General features: G+C 38.8%; 1 protein-coding gene across 1 annotated transcript in view; it reads right to left on the reverse strand.

The window, feature by feature from the left end:
- The window catches only part of FNBP4 (formin binding protein 4), a 35,376-nt gene that overhangs the window by 13,440 nt on the left and 519 nt on the right, over positions 1–21,417 (reverse strand). Inside the window, 11 exon segments of the mRNA XM_005870867.2 lie at positions 1,493–1,680; positions 2,672–2,805; positions 3,364–3,468; positions 5,433–5,557; positions 8,920–9,130; positions 10,379–10,714; positions 14,253–14,373; positions 14,461–14,608; positions 15,946–16,132; positions 16,740–16,876; positions 20,462–20,579. Coding sequence (XP_005870929.1) covers positions 1,493–1,680; positions 2,672–2,805; positions 3,364–3,468; positions 5,433–5,557; positions 8,920–9,130; positions 10,379–10,714; positions 14,253–14,373; positions 14,461–14,608; positions 15,946–16,132; positions 16,740–16,876; positions 20,462–20,579 — 1,810 coding nt within the window.

A 21,417-nucleotide genomic window follows, 5' to 3' on the forward strand; every position in this document is an offset into this window, starting at 1 on the left:
GCGGCGGCAAAAACACCCGGCGGGCTGGATAAATGTTTTCGGGGGGCCGCATGTGGCCCGTGGGCCGTAGTTTGAGGACCCCTGATAAACTATCACTGCTACCAAAAGAATGGGAAAAGTAAAAGTAAAATGATAGTAAAATATCCCATAACTTGAGAAAATGTATTTCTATGAAAAATAAGGCAGAATAAAACCACCCTTTTGCTGTTATAAAATTATCACTGCAGTGATATGTGGCTTTTTATTTAGAGCAATCTGATAACAATTCCTAGACTATTTAAGAAATTAAAATCATGACTAGTTTCATTTGCTACATCATCAGAATTTTTCTACTGAGATTAGGCAGTACAAAGCATCTTTTTGATAAGCAGAGGACAAAAGAATTCAGCTTTTTACTCCCTAATTTTCCAACCAATTCCGTATCTTTTTATCTTCAAAGGTTTATTACTTTAGAAGCCACTTTTGTCTCTTGCCTTCATATGCCATCATTTTAACAAATAGTTACCAGTTTTTTAGAGCAAAAGGTTTATCAGTCTTGATTATACTTCATTATTCACTTATTTTTGTCATTTCAAGATGGACTTTAAGGGAAAAAAATATGTATTATCTTCCGTAACGTGGAAATTAAGCCACGACTCTTAGAAGAGCTATCAGATTCTCAGAGTAACTAAGGAACTATGGAAGCCTCACTCCCCCTTTTAATGTACAGGTCCTCGAATTACGTCATTTTGTTATAACGTCAATGAGATGACATAAGAAGTTAACTCGTTTAATCAATTAGCCTATGGTAAAACTGATTTCATTATACATTGTTTTCCTTAAAGTAACAGAAACTATCGAAGAGTTAAGTGAGGACTTCTGTATCTAACTAAAGTGAAGAGCTCTGACAGTACTTTAAATGTGTTAAGCCATTCTGATTATTTTATAGAAGAATGTTGTTGACTATTTGCAATGATAAATTATTTTGTTTCTCTGAACAAGTATGGTCCTAATTTCATAGCATTTCATCAGATCATTATGATTTGTAACAACCACACTTCTTATAGGACTTTTTATAAGTGGAGCTGAAAAATGAGGTTATACTAGTTCTACAGAAAGGTGGAACAAATCTCACATTACTCCACATAGATATTAACAATTCAACAATCTAGTCCCTTAGCAATAATTAGCATTCCGTTATTGGAAATCCACAGCTTGTCTGTGACATGAGAGTGGTTATGGGACAGCATTTTAAAATCAAAATACACTGGCTCATCATTTCATTTTTTTATCAATGGTATGCTGATTTCCAATCAGTCACTGTCTTTGTTTTCTTCAGTCTAACTTCTTCAATTTTTTTTTTAGGTCAAGCCACTAGTTTTTAATTAAAAATCTGTTATGATCTAAATTATTTCTTTTTTAAAAAAAAATTATTTCCTTTTTTAATGATCTCAATACAAGTCTTTTTTCTAAAATAATTTCTCTCCAATTAGTACAGGGCAAATTGTCCCACCTGTGGAATTCTCAGAGGGTGCTGTAGAATTTGAATCAGTGCCAGTTTTGTCTTTCAAGGTCTGTTTAGGAAGAGTCTCGTCTTTACTTTCTTGTGCTTGGCTTTCTTCCTCCTCCTCCTCACCATCTGGGAACTCCCACTGAGACTCGCCCGAATGTTCGTTTACATAGAAATATCGTCTATGATCCCTAAATTACAAGAAAGAAAAACACATGTCTTAAGACCCATTCTCCAACAAAGACACTTCCATTTGGTCCTGTCCCAGGACAGCAGTCTGCTCTCACAGGGACGAACCTCTTCTTAATGGACTGCTATTCACAAAGGCAACAAAGAGCTTTGACATTTGAGGATGAAGAACCAAGGAAATTCAAAGCTATTTGCACTGCCAGCAGCTCTGTGAATACAGCCCTGAGCCCTCTCAACTCCAACAGATGACTTAGAAAACACCTCTCATATTCAGATCTTTTTTTTTTTTTGCCAATGCTTTTCAGGATTTCAAGTGTCATTAACAGAGGGACTCAATTTCCTAGAACACTAATTTCCCTTCCAAAGAAGAGAACAACGAAGTTTGCGAAAGGTGACTCTTCCCCTCTTGGACCGTGGAATTCACATTTCATATTCTTGATACCAAACACAGTGAAAGCTAAAGAGAGGGAGAGTATCTGGGAGCTGAAAAATAAAAGAGCAAAGATTTCAAATAACGAAAAAAAAAAAATCAAGAAAAGCCAAATATAAAAAGAAATGTTTTCATCTGACCTGCTGGCAGAAGATAGTAATCTTGTTCTTCATTCACATCTTCAGCCACGAAGCTTTCCTTAACTTCACCGAGGTTAATCAGGAGTAGTTGCTTCCAGAGGTCCTGTAAAGCGCACAGAGCTCTCGCATGCGCTTAACCCCCAAGCCCGCCCTACTCCGTGCAACACTCTGGAGAGTGAACCAGCTTGTCCAATCTTGGAAAAAAATCCGTTACATGGAACACTTTGAACATTGATTTGTGTTTCTCCAACACGTGGCTGGCGCAAACTCTGTGATCGCTTGTGGTGCTTTGCCTGCCAAGCACCGCTAACTGCAGCTGCTCTCAGTCTCCAGACAGGCTGTCATGTTGTCAAGGTGGTGGTGATCACAAATCATGTCTGAGATGTCAAAGGTGAAAGGTGAAAAGGGGAGAAGAGTGCGTACCTGTCCCAGTGGCAGGACCAGCCTTTAGGAGTGGCGTTTATTTCATACTGTTTTAGTTGTTCTGCTGCATCCTGAAGTTTTCGTTTAAGGTAGTTTCCATTAAGAGCACCTTCCCGCCAGTCTGCAATCCGAGTCTAAAATCAACAAACAGCAATAAGTGTTAAAGACTTACTATTATTTCAGGAGACAGAGATAAGAAGTTCATGAGTTTTCTAGTTCGTGACTGTATTACTATACCGTGGCAGGAGTAAACCAAAGAGGAACAACAACAAAAATCCCATCTTAATTACCTAAATAATATTGTTTGTCTGCAGTTTCCTGAAAAATGAGATTGGACCCCAGTATATTTTTACACTGCTAACTCTCCTGTCCTGTGAAAATGAGAAGCAGTTTTGGTTTCCCCCTTTAGATTATATGAAGATTGGTTCCCCAATAATTTTGGATAGATAGTTCATTCAGTTTAGCAATGTTATTAACCAAAGGTCCAGTTCTAAGGACATTATATACAAACTCTCAGTACTCATCTTAATAATTATATTTTGTTTTGGCTAATACAGTTTTATTTCCTGGGTTAGCAGTTAAATATGCATCAAGGTTAAACATTCAAATTCAGGATTAAAACATAAACAAGACAGATTCTTCACTTGTAGCATTTCATTTAAACATTGACTATACCAAAAATGGCTAATTACCTCAGTCTGTAAGAGCAGTACATGAAAGTTGGAGATGGACTGTCTATTAATGCCTAAAAATTCAAATTTACTCATCAGGGTATTTGCTAGTTCTCCAATCTGAAACTGTAATGCAGGAAAGAAAAAAAGTTAAAATAAAAATGGAATCAGCAATATTTTCTGTATTAAATAAAATCTGGTATTTATTATAGACACTAAAAATATGGGTCTCAAGTAGCTGCATCCAAATAGTTATGCAGAAGATAAGTTTATAATTTATAGCAACGTAACTCCAATAAAATGAAGAATAATGACAGAAGGTTTAGAGAAATTAAATATGTACCTACTCTAACACAACATGGAATTCAACAGTTGAAAACAGATCTGAAATGATGTAACTCTCGGTATTGTTCATACTATCATTTATCCATTGTGTTAGGGACATTATATACAAACTCTCAGTACTCATCTTAATAATTATATTTTGTTTTGGCTAATACAGTTTTATTTCCTGGGTTAGCAGTTAAATATGCATCAAGGTTAAACATTCAAACTGGTCACAAACTGAAAAATATTGATTCTCCCAGTCCCTTCTACATGGTTGTACACTAGCTAGTAATTAGATAAACTCTTTAAGTCAAAAGAATATGCTAACTGTTTTTCCCAACAAACCAACTCTAAATAGCCACATACTTAATATAGGCCAATTCTCCTATTAGAAATGACACCAACCAAAGGACTTATATGCATGCATATAGGCCTAACCAGTGGACACAGACACCAGGGGGGTGAGGGCATGAGTGGGGGGGACAAGGGGGTAATGTGGGGATAAGAACACATATGTAATAACTTAATCAATAAAGAAATTAAAAAAAAATCATCCCATGTCATAGAAAAAAAAAAATGACATTGGAAGAAAATTTGACTTTGTGTAAGGACATGTATTTCATGCAGAAATTAAATTTATGACTTTTAATCTCTTTAGTACTTCCAAACTAGAGAAGCCTTTACATCCTGGCTGGTGTGGCTCAGGGGTTGTGCTAGGTCAGTTAGATTCCATCAGGGCACATGCCTGGGTTTCAGGCTTAATTCTCAGTAGGAGGCATGCAGGAGGCAGCTAATCAATGATTCCCTCTCATCACTGATGTTTCTATCTCTCTCCCTCTCCTTTCCTCTCCGAAATCAATAAAAATAATTTGGGTGTTCTTGGCCAAGTTGTTCACAGAACAAATACCTTGGTTGTTGAACCAAAGTTACAAACTTTTCAAGCTGGTAACTCAGAATGACAAAAAGCGTCTCAGACAATCAACAAAGGAGAGAATGCTTTTATTGCTTGCAAATTAACCATTAGCACAATTTTAAAACATAAAGAGGCCATCATGAGTGCTAATGCTTTTAAGGGTGTGATCATAGACAATTGAAGAGGTAGAAAAACTGTTGTTGATTTGGATAAAGGAAAAGCAGCCAGTGACAAGCCATTTTGGAGGCAGTGATATATGAACAAGTTCAAGATGCTGCATGATGACTTGAAAGAGATCCCTGGACCAAATGCTAAAAGTGATTCGTTTAAGGTGAGTAGGTAGAGGTATCGATATATTTAAGAAAACAAATGTTTATTTATAGATTAAACAGTACATCAGATATGTACTATATATAAGAAAGGTTAAAACAGAATCATTTGGGGGTTTGGAATGGATTAACTCAATGACCCCACTGAGCCATGCCAGTCAGGCTCAACTTATATTATCTCTAATGGGAAAAAAATGATTTGGCTTTCCAACAAATTGCTTCTCGAGATGCCTTCCAGAATGGATTAAGCTCAAGAACTGAGGTTCCACTGTATTTGATAAGCTATTGCTTTCTAAAGGAGGTTTCTTGTAAGAAAGTAATAAGGATTTATTATTAGATAATTTATCTACATAAAATCAGTCTTATAATTCCTTACTTCAGTCTTAAATATGACCTTTTCACCTAAGTAAATAATTTAGATTTGGAGATAAAGATTACTTTTACTACTTGCTAATAGAAATTTAATGGTTAGCTAATTTAAAAATATTTGTCAAGTTACATTAAGGAATATGTATACATACTTTTAAATCCTGTTCTTCTTCTACTTTAGGTGCTGTTTGTAATTTATTCTTCTCTGAAGATTCTTCTACTTCCATTTCTTTGTCTGAATGCTCATCTATTTTTTCTGAATTTTCAGCACCAATTGCTGCAAAAAGAAGCCACAACAAAAAAAACACATAAAATTAATTCTAAGGGACAATACTGATAGAGCCCCATAAACATTTTCTTACTCCTGTAGAAGAGAGATCTGAAAAAGGTTACAAATTCTCTCTGTTGCTCGTGTTTCTTTCTTGTTAAAGAAGCCCTAATGCCTTGGCCAGTTTGGCTCAGTGCCTGGAGTGTCAGCCCGTGCACTGAAGGGTCATGGGTTTGATTCCGGGTCAAGGACACATACCTGGGTTGTAGGTTTCATCCCTGGCTCCAGCTGGGGCGAGTGAGGGAGGCAACCAATTGATGTGTCTCTCCTACATCTATGTTTCACTCTCTCTCCCTCCCTTCCACACTCTCTAAAAAAATCATTGGGAAAAATATCCTTGGGTTAGGATTAACAACAAAAAAAGCCCTAACGATTTATCAATCCAAAAAACATTATCCCTCATAATCACCTTTCTTAAAATGGGCCTATTTGTTTACATCATTACTCTGTAGTTTCTGCTTTCCCTTTCTCCTTTATTAATCTTTTCTAATCATCTCTTTCAGAATACCACAAATTCACTTACTTACAAAAGCTAGATATCAAACTCAGAATATCTGAGGGTTATCAAGTGAGTTCTGAAAAAAAAAAAAAAAAAAGACTTTCTTTTTATTTAAAAAAGTTTTATTGATTTCAGAGAGGAAGGGAGAGGGAGAGAGAGAAACATCAATGATGAGAGAGAATCTTTGATTGGCTGCCTCCTGCATGCCCCCTACTGGAGATCGAGCCCATAACCGGGAATTGAGCCATGACCTCCTGGCTCGTAACTAGTGAGCCACACCTGCTGGCCAAAAGGCTTTCAAAATCAGAGCAGCATTTTAAACTACCTAATAACTTCATTTCTGAACTAGCTAAGACCTGAAGACAATCTGTATTGGACCAACCTACTCTTCTGGTTGGTGCTGATTCTGTTAGTAACGGGAATCTCCAAAAGAACAGGTTTACCACCATCTTGGAGTAAAGGATAAGAACTCAAGCCCTGGCCAGGTACATCAGTTGGTTAGAACATCATACCAATACACCAAGGTTGGGGGTTCAATCCCAGTCAGAGCACATAAAAGGAGCAACCAATGAATGCATAAATAAGTGGGTCAACAAACCAATGTTTCTCTCTCTAAAATCAATTAAAAAGAAAAAAAATTTAGCCCTGGCCAGTGTGGTTCAGTTGGTTCGAGTGTCATCTATACACCAAAAGATAGCTGGTTCGATTCCTAGTCAGGGCACAAAGGTTGCAGGTTAGATCCCAGTTGGGGTGTATATGGGAGGCAACATCAATGTTTCTCTCTCCCTCCCTCCCTCCCTTGATCTCTAAAAATCAATAAAAAACATATCCTTAGCGGAGGATTAAAAAATAAATAACAAATATGAACTCTTTGTTAGGCTTGCTTCAAAACACCTGCTTAACAACTAATCCCCATATAAAATGTAATTTTTTCAGTCATGAGAACCACTTTTTAAAAAAAATAATCGAATTTGAGCCTGGCTGGCATGGCTGCGGTTGAGCATCAACCTATGAACTAGGTCAAGGTTTGATTCTGGCCAGGGCATATGCCCAGGTTGTGGGCTTGATCCCCAGTGTGGGCACACGGGAGGCAGATCAATGTCTGATTCTCTCTCATCACTGATGTTTCTCTCTCTCTTAAATTAATAAAAACATAAACTTCTAAAAACTGTCCATCAACGGGGGAAGAGTTAAATGTAAAAAAGACATCCAGCTTGGCTGGTGTGGCTGCGTGATTGAGCACCAACCTCCAAACCAGGAGATCATGTTTCAATTCCCAGTTGGGGCACATGTCTGGTTGCCGGCTTGTGCAGGAGGCAGCCTATCAATGATTCTCTCTCATCACTGATGTTTCTATCTCTCTCTCCCTCTCTGAAATCAATAAAAGTATATATATATATATAAAAAGAGATATCCATACCACTTTGTGTTTAAAAACAAAGATTTTCAAGCCATGTTTTGTTGTTTTTTAAAAAAATGTATTTTTATTGATTTCAGAGAGGAAGGAAGAGGGAGAGAAAGATCAATGATGAGAGAGAATCATTGATTGGCTGCCTCCTGCATGCCCCCTACTGGAGATCGAGCCCATAACCGGGAATTGAGCCATGACCTCCTGGCTCGTAACTAGTGAGCCACACCTGCTGTTATGTTGCCTAACAATCTATAAGGCTAATCTCATCTCATCCATACAGTAATATGTTCATGTATACATAACTTCAAATGTAAAAGGTCTAGAATATATATGTAGATAAAGGAGAATGGATGACCTTAGGGGTATGGAACGAGAATAGAGAAAAGATGAAGGGGGTCTTTTAGAATTCTACTTTACGTTCTTCTATATTGTTGATTGAAAAGAAAAAAAATCAAACAAAGATGTTTTCATTTATCTGTTTTTGTTCATTTGTTGCTTTTTTAGCCATAACCTATAAGGTATCTTCTTCTGCTAGGTATACTCTATTAAGGTTTGGTAGTCAAATCTTATTGCTAACTTTCCACTACAAAATTAAGGCCAAATGGAGATAAAAGCATTAGTTCTGATAACAGATTGGGAAAATGCAGCAGGATCTCTTCTATATTACTGTGAATGAAGATAACTTGAGTCCTAATGACAGCAACAAACGTATCTACACAGCCAACCAGAGGCTGGGAAACTTGCTAGAAGTGGTCAAAATTTGCCCTGCTTACCAACTGGAAATAGTGAACCAAGTAAGGAGAGCCCATGGTCTTACACAGATAAGAATTATTGTGTCCCTAGCGGACTTTCTCAGTGGTTAAAGCGTTGGCCCGAGGACTGAAGGGTTGCAGGTTAGATTCCAGTCAAGGGCACATACCTCAGTTGCAGGCTTAATCCCCAGTTTGGTTGGGGCGTGTGGTAGGGGGCAACCAATCGGTGTGGTCTCTCTCACATTGATGTTTCTCTCTCTGTGTGTCACCCCCTCCCTTCCACTCTCTCTAAATATCAATGGAAAAAATATCCTCGGATGAGGATTAACAAAAAAGAAAAAAAATTAGTGTGGCAAGAGTAAGAAAGGAGAAAGAAGAGCCAATCTTGTTTTTCTGTTTCTGAGGGAGAAGTAACCTCCAATCAGTAGTGAATACATAACTGAACAGATGCCATCCTTTCAGAATCTTAACTCTTCCATTAGTGGACAGGAAAAGGTTGAGAGAAGTGGAAGGAAGCTTCCTTCCCAGCATTTCTGTAAAAGGGTAAAGTGCTGTCCCCTTTTTTGTGGAAGAGGGAACAAAAAAGGGAAATGAAGGAATTTCCTTCCACATCTTTCATCTTTAAAGTTTAATGTAAAGCACGAATTACCAGTTTCTCCATTTTCTGGAGTCTCCCGTCCAGTTTTGCTAGAACTCCGGCTGGTAGATTCTGGACTGGTAGCTCGAACAAACATCTTCCATTTTCCTTTTTTAGACATAAGTCTACGCATTCCATCTTGTGATGCTGGCTGGCTGATATCAGAACATGGACTAGACCCTGACACACTACCATCTCCTTCCTCCAAGGCTCGCAACTCTGCCTACAAAGAACATGAAAATAAAGTTAGTGTCATTAACTGTTAGTAACATTAAAATGTCTGTGAGTAGCCATGTGTTTTCTGAATTTAAATCCTTCGAGGACAGGAAGCATTTCTTAATACATTTTTTCTGAATTTAAATCCTTCGAGGACAGGAAGCATTTCTTAATACATTTTTTTCAACAATATAGAAGAACGTAAAGTAGAATTCTAAAAGACCCCCTTCATCTTTTCTCTATTCTCGTTCCATACCCCTAAGGTCATCCATTCTCCTTTATCTACATATATATTCTAGACCTTTTACTTTTGAAGTTATGTATACATGAACATATTACTGTATGGATGAGATGAGATTAGCCTTATAGATTGTTAGGCAACATAATTTTTTTCACTTAAAAACATGGCTTGCCTTGGCTAGTTTGGCTCGATGGATAGAGCATCAGCCTGCAGACTGAAGAGTTCCAGGTTCGATTCCGGTCAAGGGCACATCCTGTTGCATTTTCCCAAAAATGTATTGAACATTTAAGGGCACATACCATATTCCATATTCAATTGTTACTCAATAAATGCTGACTCATGATTATAGTCAAATATGGATTTGAAGGAGATAGGTTCTAGAGATCCACTAATAGACAAAATTTGCAATACGTGTACAAAACAGACAAAGCTTAACTTTGCTAATCTCTCTTTTTAATGTCAAGGAGATATTACTGTTATAACACGTTATGATTTTCCTTCATCCAAGGTAGCAGTAGATGAAACTGTTCAAAGAAAATCAGGGCAGAAAAGATGGTGCTTTTTCCCCTTTTAAAGAAAAGCACATGAAATTATAGGTTCCTTGTAATTCTTCTGTTCTTACAAAGTCCATTTAACATCAAAACATGATATGCCATGGCTGATAAGCAGACACCAACTTGTACTTTGTTGGGTTAAAAAAAAGTTAATCACAAGAATTTGTAATGCTTATTTGTTAAGAAGCTAAATAAAATATATTTTATTCACTGTATCTATTCTTAAATCAGGACAATGTCAGTCTTTATTGGTTGTCAACTACCAAAAAAACATCGTCAGGGACCAAAACAACTACAATTCCACAATTCAAGTTTCTATTGCATAAGCTTAAACATACCTAGATGAAAAGATAAGAAAAACAAAATCCCAGTAAGTGTGCTATAATTTATGCCCAATGACCCCAGAGTATGATAGTACTGAGGGAAGAAAATGTACATTAGTTAAAATTTCAAAGCTTACTTTTTTCCTTTCCAAAACGAGCTCCAGTTCAAGGGTATCTTGTTCCTCCTCCTCACTTTCTCCAGATTGAACAACACTGCAAAGATCCTCCTGAGAAGGGTCTTCCATATTGTCCAATACAGTTTCCTGTGGCTTTACTATTGCTGCTGTTTCTTCTGTTGTACTTGTTTCTTTCACTTCTGAGACTGGCTCTACTTCTTTACAAATTACTTTTCTTCTCCATCTCTCTTCCTCCTCTTTTATTCCCTCAGGCAATAAAGGAGCAAGCAGTGCTGCTGCCACCCCTTTTCTCTCTTCCTCACTATTTGAGAGAGCTTGAATTCCTTCATTTACTTCCTATAAAGAATAAAATAATTTCACTTTTCAAATAAATCTCACCTGTATATAATTGTTCATGTAAAAAAAATGACTGCATTTTTCAGTCATTGATTATTGAAAACCAACTTCCAACAGATTAGTATGTTTGTATCATTTTCCTTACATGTGCATAATGGAAAGATTGCTATTTAGGAAGGCAACCTGAACTAGAACCTAGTTGTGGGTGGAACTCAAAACATATCCTTCCCCCATTCTCCCTATGTCAAAAAACAAACTAATAAGAAGCACAAGTAGATTTCAGGAAGGTCAAAGTTTTGTCAGCTCAACACATGACTGTATAACTATTCACCTTTCTCTTCTCTATGGTGAGATAACCTCACATTTATTCTATAAAGGTGATTTAAAGGAAAGCAAAAACATTTCTAAAATGAAATGTGTGATTATATTTAAAGTGTCTATTTCCTCCACTGGGATATTTACTTTACCTCCCTCCTGGAGTTGCAAATATTAAATTATTCCAAAAGTAATTTCTGGACACCCCCCTACTCCATTATTTAAAAATTCAAGACAAATTAAATTTCAACTCACACACTCTGCAAAATACAACATACTTTTCTTATTGATGAGGCTACAGAAATGCTCATTTCACTAGTTTTAATTAAGGTAACTGATCACTTTATTTTAAAAAAGAATGGCTATTATCAAAAAATCAACAAAACCCTGTCTGGTGTGGCTCAGTTGGTTGGGGCATCATCCTGTGCACTGAAAGGCAGGTGTGCAGGAAGCAGCCAACTGATGTTTTGCCCTCTCATGGATGTTTTTCTCTCTCTCCCTCTCCCTTCCTCTGTCTCTAAAAATAAAAAAACAAAACAAACTTTTTTAAAAAAATCAACAATCAACAAGTGTTGGCAAGGATGTAAAGAGAAGGGAACCCTGATACATGTTGATGGCATAGTAAATTAGTAGTCACTATGGAAAATAGCATTGAGGCTTGTCAAAAGATTAAAATCAAACTACCATACAGCCCAACAATCCTAGTTCTGGGTATTTAACTGAAAAAAATAAAAATGATAATCCAAGAAGATATATGCACTCCAATGTTCACTGCAGCATTATTTACAGTAACAATGATATGGGAGAAATTTAGGTGTCTATCGATAGACGAATAAACATGCAGTATACATATAAAATGGAATATTACTTAGCCATAAAAAGAAAGGAAATCTTGTCATTTGTGACATGGATGGCTAAGTGAAATAAGTCAGAGGACAAATACTATCTGATTTCACTTACGTGAAATTAAAAGAAAAAAACAGATTCGGAAATACAGAGAACTGATCGTTGCAAGGGGGGCTAGTGTAGGGAGTAAAGGAGAATAAGAGGTATAAACCCTCAAATATAAATAAGTCAAAGGGACACAAGATACAGCATGAGGAATATAGTCAATAATATTGTAATAACTTTGTACGATGACAGATGTTTAATAAACTTATTGTGTTGATCATGTTGTAAGGTGTATAATTGTTGAATCACTATGTTGTACACCTGAAACTAATACAATATTGTATTGGCAACTATACTTATGTGGAATCCCAAAATAAAACTATTCTGAAGTGAAGAAGGGGAACTGAGGCTATGGCTATTGGCTGCTCCCATATCTTTGAAAATGACCCAAGGAGCCTCTATGGTACCCTAAAGCTCCAAAAGAATCACTGAACTTGTTTAACTCCCATAAATACCACATAATAAACAGAAACAGATTAAGTAAAATTTTAAGAAACAGGATTTATCTTATTACACATCTGTGTTGTAAAATACTAACAGAAGGCCTGGCCGGTGTTGCTCCAGTGGTTGAACATCGACCTATGAACCAGGAGGTCATGGTTTGATTCCTGGTCAGGGCACATGCCTGGGTTGCAGAAGGTAGCCGATCAATGATTCTCATCACTGATGTTCCTATCTCTCTCCCCTCTCTGAAATATCTATATAAAAGCCCAAGTGACTGTCTGACCATTCACCCGGTAGCTATGACATGCAATGACCATCAGGGGGAAGGCACTTTGACCAATAGAGGAGGGAGCCTTATGCCTCGTGGAATCGGCTATGTGTTAAGTTGCTGCTGGGGCACTGTTGGCCCTGAATCTGCTTCACCCGCACCCCAGACCCATTGGAAGATGTCGGAGGCCTGGTGCTCACAAAGCGGTGGGGACGCCTGGCCTGCGCCCTCTTGCAATTTGGGACCCCTCGGAGGATGTCAGAGAGCTGGTTTTGGCCCAATCCCCGCAAGCCAGGCTGAGGGACCCCACTGATGCATGAATCCGTGCACTGTGCCTCTAGTATATCTATATATATAAAATGCCAGTAACCTTAACAGCCATAACGACCAGTCGCTATGACGCCCACTGTGGCCCAATCAAGGGGTGGGGCCGGCCGGCCAACCTTGCAGCCCCTCCCCCCTGCCAGCTGGACTCTCCCACCCTGATCAAGAGAGGGGTGGCCGGCCAAATGCTCCCTCCCACTCCCCCATACCAGCCCCACCCCCAATCAGCCAGCCTCACCACGGTAGGCCCACAGCCCCTCCCCCTGGCCAGCCCGCCCCTGATTACACCCCCCCACAACCCCAATAGAGGGTGGGGCTGGGTGGCCAACCCCCTGCAGCCCCTCCCTCTGGCCACCCCACCCCTGATCACACCCCCCACCCCAATAGGGGGTGGGGCTGGCCAGCCAACCTCTTGCAGCCCCTCCCTCTGGCCGGCCACGCCCCCAATGGGCCTCCACCACCCTGATCAGCCTGCAGCCACTCCCCCCTGGCCAGCCCTGCCCCTGATTGCCACCCCACCTTAATAGGGGCAGGGCCAGCCAGCCAACTTTCCATAGCCCCTCCCCCTGGCCATCCTGCCCCGGATTGCCCCCACCCCAATCTCCTGCAGCCCCTCTCTGCCCAGCACCCCCACCCCATTCAGGGGCAGGGCCGGCTGGCCCACTGCTCACAACCCCTCCCCATGGCTGGCCCCGCTCCCAATCGGCCCCCTAACCCCAACTGGGGGCAGGGCTCACCATCCAATCGCCCATGGCCCCTTACCACAGCTGGCCTGGCCCTGATTGGCCCCGATCGGGGTGGGCCGGCTGGCCGGCCAACCTCCTGCCATCTCCTCCTCCCAACAGGCCCAGCCCCGATCTGCCCCGATTGGGGCTGGGCGGCCAGACCCCACCCTCACACGAATTCGTGCACTGGGCCTCTAGTATATATTAACAGAAGTCTTCTATACCTGTGCCACAGTAACATTCAAATTCTTTAGATATGGCCCAGCTGGCATGGCTCAGCAGTTGAGCATCCAATCTGGAACCAAGAGGTCACCAGTTCTATTCCCAGTCAGGGCACATGCCCATGTAGCAAGCTTGATCCCCAGTAGGGGGCATGCAGGGGGCAGCCAATGGATGATGCTCCTCTCTCACCAATGTTTCTATCTCTCTATTCCTCTCCCTTCCTCTAAAAAAATTTTTAAAAAATCTTTAGATTTGAAAATATGTAAATGAGGTAAGTTGTAACACTGACCTTTTTAACTTCTCGCTTGGCTATGACTGGTCCACTTTTACTACTGGCAACAGAAATATTTTTCTCCTTGTTATACATGTCTGTATTTACCACAAAATTAGTTTCAGTACCTGTTACTGAACTTAAAAGAAAAAAAAGAGGCAATTATCATTAAAAGATAAAGACTTAAATTTCCTTCTAGGTAATTTCTTTTTCAAGGTATTCCTACCTGGGTTGGTAATGTTGTAATCCCTGTACCTGGGTGGCAAGATACTGGGGTAATTCCCATGTCACTTCATTTGTTTGTGTATTCCAATAATAATAGCATCCTGTGTTCTCATCCCAAACTTCTTGCCAATCTCCCATCTCAATCTCAACTATAAGAAAATAAAACCAATTTTAAGAAGCACAAATTACTCCACAATTCTGACTTATAACCCAAGTCACCTCTAAAGCCATAACAATCTAACACAGGATTTCTCAGCCTTAGCACTAGGACATGATAGTTCTCTGTTGGTGGGTGTCGGGAGGCAGTCCTATGTAGTGTTTGGCAGCATCCTGGCCTCTACCCACTAGATGCAGTAACACTCCCCCCACCTCCTGTTGTGACAACCAAAACTGTCTCTAGACATGTCAAATGTCTCCTGGGAGGCAACTCCCCACACCCCATCATCTTGGCACATGTTTTAAAAAAGCAGTTTGATAGCGCAAAAACATATTCTGAACCCCAAAAGACTTTTTAAAATAATGATTTCAATCATTCACTTGGCAAAATCTGCTACTGGTTAAAAGGGCAAGCAATTGCCCTAGTTGGTTTTGCTCAGTGGATAGAGTGTCAGTGCGGACTGAAGGATCCTAGGTTTGATTCTGGTCAAGGCACATGTTTCTATCTCTCTCCCTCCCTCCCTCTCCCTTCCTCACTGAAATCAATAAAAATATATATTTTTTAAAAAGGGGGCAAGCAATTATCTTTCAAAAAATAAAAAATGTGTTCTAGTAATTCTCAGAGGTAACTACCCTATCCTACTTATTTTTCAAAATACTACATTTAAAAGGCAGAATCCTAGTCTGGGGCTAAAGCACTTGGGTGCTCATCTTTTGGAATCTCAATGCCTAGAACACCTTTTATGATTGCTCTTTAGACTTCTTTAAAAATCAAAGGATTGGTGTACCCTCCCTAAGCCCTTCCTTGTTTCACTGTACTTAGTTTTAATAAACATACTCTCAAAAAAACAACAACATATATATATAAAAAAATAAAATCAGCCCTAGCCAGGTTGGCTCAGTAGGCAGAGCATCAGCTTGCAAACTGAAAGGTCCCAGGTTCAATTCTTGTCAAGGGCACATGCCTGGGTTTTGGGCTTCATCCCAATAGGGGGTGTGCAGACGGCAGCCAATGAATGATTCTCTCTCATCATTGATGTTTCTCTCTTTCCCTGTCCCTTCCTCTTTGAAAAAATCAATATATATATATATATTTTATTGGTTTTTTACAGAGAGGAAGGGAGAGGGATAGAGAATTAGAAACATCGATCAGCTGCCTCCTGCACACTCCCCACTGGGGATGTGCTCACAACTAAGGTACATGCCCTTGACCGGAATCGAACCTAGGACCCTTCAGTCTGCAGGCCTACGCTCTATCCACTGAGCCAAACCAGTTAGGGCTCAAGAGATATATTAATAAATAAAAATAAAATAAAAAGGATCAAGCTACCTCCTGCCAGTGAACACTGAGTGTCATACTGCCACCCTGATGTCTGCGTTGAGTCTGTTCCATTCGAAGTAGTGGAAGAAAGGGCAGATGCTGCTGATTCCTTTGGCTCTGGGCGAGGTGGAGTTGGAGGTGGAGCAGAAGCTCCTGTAGAAGCAGCAGGCTGAGGAGCTGTTATTGCATCAATCTCCTTTAGAAAGAAAATAGTAACAAATGCATTAATCACATCAAAACCAGAAAATGACTATCACCCTTAAAAAAAATCCTACATGCTCAGTTCTTAGCTTCTCAAATCAAAATCCTCATATTCTAATTAAACAATTTCTCCAAACCTTTCTATTATCCATTTTTTTTTTTACAACCTTAACAAAAAGATAATACGAAGAGCCCTAGCCAGTTTGGCTCAGTGGATAGAGCATCGGCCTGTGGACAGGAGGGTCTTGGGTTTGATTCCAGTCAAGGGCATGTACCTAGGTTGCAGGTTCCTCCCTGGTCCAGGCCCTGGTAGGGGCACCACAGGAGGCAACCAATTGATGTGTTTCTCTCACATCGATGTTTCTCTCTATCTTTCCCTCTTTCTTACCCTCTTTCTAAAAATCAATGGAAAAATACCCTCAGGTGAAAATAAAAAAAATAAAAAAATAAGATAATATAAAGAGATGGGGAGGGACTAAGGAAGACAGATAAAAGGGGAGAAGTGAGAGGGAGAGACAGATTGACAAGTATGCTAACCAGTGAGATCTAAGTCCCCAAAGTGGTTCCAATAAGTTAAAAACCCAAACAAAAGCACCACTAACCGCTAGGAAGTTGGCCAATGTACTATCAATATCAGTTGACTGATTTCCATTCGCTTCTTTAGATTGTGCTGGTTTTTCCAAAACATCATTCTCTTCATCATCACTATCAGCATATGCACCAAGTAAGCATAAACCTCCTAGAAACAAAGAGGTAAAGAACTTTAGTAATAACAATGCTAATATGTCCTATGTAGCATCCAAGGAAAAATATAACATGGTTCTTCAACTAAACATTTAATTTACATTTAGTTTACTTACAGATTAGAACAAACCTTAAAATAAACCAACAATGAACTACCTGAGAGGCAGAAATTACATTATGCATTTAGAGCTAAGAAAATCAATCTGCACAGCTACTTTACACCCTACTCAAAATACATGCTCAAGCATTCAACTTTATACTCTGTCAAAATAGCATATCGTATATCCTGACTTTAATATTTGTTGATTTATGTATCCATCTCAAACAAGTAAACCAATTGGGATTTAGTAGATGAAACAAAGAGATTTTCAAAACTAAAAACAAAGTTCTTTTCCAATTATTTTTCTCTCAAACAAAGCAGATTTCAAAACGCTAGACCCAAAACAAAAAACTAACAACAACACTAGCACCAATGATCAATGTCTTCCTCAAACTCAAGTCCAGGTACGGCCCCTGAAATGCTGCTATGCTATTTCCTTTGTATCACCTGTGTTCACAAACTAAGCGAACACATACAGGGGTGGGCAAAAGTAGGTAAGACTCTGTGCCCAAGTGAGCTTGAGTATAACAACTACACTACAGAATGTGTAAATAATTAAGGCCGGCTAATTTGTACACTTATGAGATTTCTTTGTCGTAATTTCATAAACGAATTCATGGGTTCACATAAAAGTAAACACAAACTGTTTCACTTATCATACAAGAAGAGTTCATATTCAATGCTTTAATCACATAAATCTTGTTTTAGTACATAGGTAAGTTCTTACACTATACATTAATTTCCAAAATACTACTTTAAACTGATTAGAATGTGAAGGAGACATTTGACAGTGTTACCAAATACTTCCATTTTTCATGGTTTTGGGGTATACCAGACAATTTTCCTAACAAGAGTATGGAATAGCCTTGTAAGGGTACAGCTACAGAAGTAGACATTTCTGTATGGACAAATTCTGCCCGTTAGCACTCAGCGTTGATGGTTTTTTGAGGGAAGGAGGAAGATGGAAAATTTGTATTTTTACATAAAAACACTTCTTAGTTTAGAAACAATCATAGATCTAATCACTCAGGTCACTGTCTTTAAAGCTTCATATACTCTTTGATAAAAGGTTCCAAACCAGGTGAGTTGTGTGAAATTTCAATTACGAAATTCCCCAAGCTTGGAATGAATGGGTCTCACAGGCAATAGGTTTCGCCAAGGCTCCACCTATTTATTCCTTTTTTCTTCACCTAAGAACATTCCATAGCACATACATCAAACCTCTTCTAAGCTCCTAATAATATAATTACTATTAAATAGCAAAGTAAATTAAACTTGGTATTTGGGGGAAGAGGCATACTTAATATTGTTAGAGACACCATACATTAAATTGATTCAATATATTTTAAGAACAATCTGGTAACATGTACTAAGAGCTACTACAAGTTTCTTTTAGTTATTCTAATCTTTGAGGATATAACCCCCAAGAAAGAATTTAAAAAAAATTTTTGCACATTTTCTAACAGCCTTACTTAAATAACTAAAAGCTGTTTAACAACTCAAATGCTCTTAAATAGGGGACTAGCAAATCAAACTACAGCACAGTACCAGATGCAGTATTGTTTTATGATTAATCAGATCATTACAGTATTACATGGAACAGTGCTATGGGGACAAAAAGTAATGTTAACAGAATAAAAACAAGATAAAGGCAAATAATGAAATGTATGTAAATTCTAATTACATTTCTGAAAATTTAATCCATACATTGATGAGAACAGGAATAAGTTTAGAACACAAAAAATATTCACAATATTCTGCAAAATTATTAATCTTAGAAAAATAAGTCTCACAGAACCGTGTCTCACAGAGTACATATACTCTGTCAAAATAGCATATAGCGTATCACAGAACCATGTCCTAGACTACTACTGGGATGTTGTTGCTACTTGAAACTAGAGGAAGCAAGGCTATTCTTTGGAGCCATAGTCCTTAGCAGCATTTTTTTGAGAAGAATATTAACTCCTCAAATTTCAATATGCTTACCTTTAATGTATGGTGCCACACAATTTGCAAATGAACTAACTATATCTGGCTGTAATTTCTTAGATTATATTTTTTACTTTCTTGATAAGCTTCAAACAGTAACTGCATTATACTTTGAGTAACTATTATAATTTCCTCATAACATTGCTGAATAGTTGTTTTTAACCCTTTTAGTCACAGAAACTATTAATAATCAAGATGATAAAAGCTATACACCTCCTCCCAGGAACACACATTTGAGTGTGCAATTTCAGAGGGTCCAGAGACCTCTGACACTCATTTTGTGGTTGTTGCTAATCCTCACCTGAGAATATTTTACCCACTGCTTTTTCAGAGAAGTGGGGAGAGAGAGAAACACTGGTATGAGAGACACCTTGACTGGTTACCTCTGCATGACCCCAGACAGGGATGCGGGGAACGAGCCTGAAACCAAGGTATGCGTATGTGCCCTTGACCAGAATCGAATCCGGCACCCTTCAATCCTCGGGCGACACTATCCACTGAGCCAAACTTTAAAAACTGAATGAACTGATATATTACCTTGTACGATGATGTTGGACAAAATGAAAACATTTCTGTTCATAAGGCATATAAAGGCCTGAAGTGCTGACATAGCAATTAAGGAAATTTCTCCTAGAAACACTGAAATTCTATCTTACATGATTCTTAGACTCAAATGAAATAATATGTGTACTTTACAAATACAAAATGGTATTTTCTAGTTTGGAAATTTCTCTCAGAACCAAGTTTTAGCTTTTCTAACCCACACCGGGTTTTCTTCTTTTTTTAAGTGACAAATGGGAGGAGGAGGGAACAAGCATCTATTATTTCAGGATTTCAGGTGTCATATAGTACAAAAAGTACACCACACTTAAAAGAATAAAATTATTGCCAATTAATAGAATATTTAGTATCAAAATATTTTAATCTTTCAATCTATTTATATATAAAACTAACATTTTTTGATACTTCCCTGTCAAAACTTTATATAAACTTTTCAATGTAATCATCAAAATAACATAGAGCTTAAGATCCACTCTACAGGTGAATGAGATCCTGATTTCTCAGAATGAATGCTGAAGTGAAGATCGGAACTCAAATTTGTCTACAAAACCACTGCTGCAAATATTCCTTAATGCAATTTCAGCTCCACAAACATTTGGTAGGTACTAATCAAAGCAATGTGTTAGAAAAGAAACAGAAATCGATGGTGTTCCCTAAAGCCAGGTGGGGAAGCCAGAAAACTCATTACAAAATGGCATTAGAAGAAAAAGTAGTGTATTTTGGATACAGATTAAACAGCAACAAATTTTACATTGGTTGCAGTGTACATATACTAACAAACTCTCACAAATAGATTTAAAATTCCCATTTTGGGGGGAGAAATATAAATTAGCCAACACTGAAGCTGTCAACAAAACACTCAATAAACAAATCCAATTTGATCCTTATGAAATATATTATAGAAAAAAATGTAAAAAAAAAAATCTATACCTGTTGCTTTCACAGCGGTCAGTCTGGTGGTCATGACTGGTTTTGGAGGATTCTGAACTCTGGGAACCTCCACCACCACTTCCTGTTCATCTGGATTTGGAAAACGAACACAAGAGAGCTGCAGTCATTCGATGGACCAGAGAAAACACTACAGGTGACAAAACCAATCTCTGACTTGACCGTTCAAGTCCAGATTCCATCTTTTTAAAAACAGTGTACAATCCATCACTGACCCAAATAATTCGGGAGGTAATAAACAAGCACAGCTAGAATCTTCCGTCTCGTGACTTTAACATTAGGAACCTGAACATTATAAAAAAAAAAATCAAATTACATCTGAAATAAACTCTCTTTCTCTCTCTCTAAATGTGCTCTAGGCTACTACAAAGCCTTTACAACAAGCACAGCCATAGCGTTTGCTTTCGCACAAGCTACCCAGCGTGTTGGTTTTTTTTTTAAAACATCTGAAACGATCGTAGCTTCTCCGGGGTCTGGTCCCTGGATTAGAGCTATCGAATTACTCTTGTTTTAAATAAAAAAATATTTTTTTTTAAAAAAAATTACAGTTTGCATTCCATATTATGTTGTAGTAGTTTCAGGTGTCCAGCGTGGCGGTCAGACAAGTACCAGTCCCGGGAGAAACACACAAACACTTGGGCTACCCAAAAGTCTCACTTCAGAAATTTTGGGGTGGTGATACCTGCCAATTTGGGGGTTCCCGAAGCTTTGGCTGACATAATGAAAAGGGCTCGCTCACTTCTAAAGAGTCTCGGTTTCCACAAAAGCGAAAGGAAACGCAGATGACGTGCAGAAAAGGCCAGGTCCCCAGTCACCCAGCCTCGGACGCGGAAACTCATACTCTCACGTCCACCCCGCGAGGAATCCCACACACAGGGCGGACGTTGGCGCTCCAGGCCGCCGCGCCGCCCTCTGCAGCAGAGATGGCGCCTCTGGGA

The sequence above is a fragment of the Myotis brandtii genome, unplaced genomic scaffold, assembly GCF_000412655.1.
Source record: "Myotis brandtii unplaced genomic scaffold, ASM41265v1 scaffold324, whole genome shotgun sequence".
Classification (NCBI taxonomy): Eukaryota; Metazoa; Chordata; class Mammalia; order Chiroptera; family Vespertilionidae; genus Myotis; species Myotis brandtii.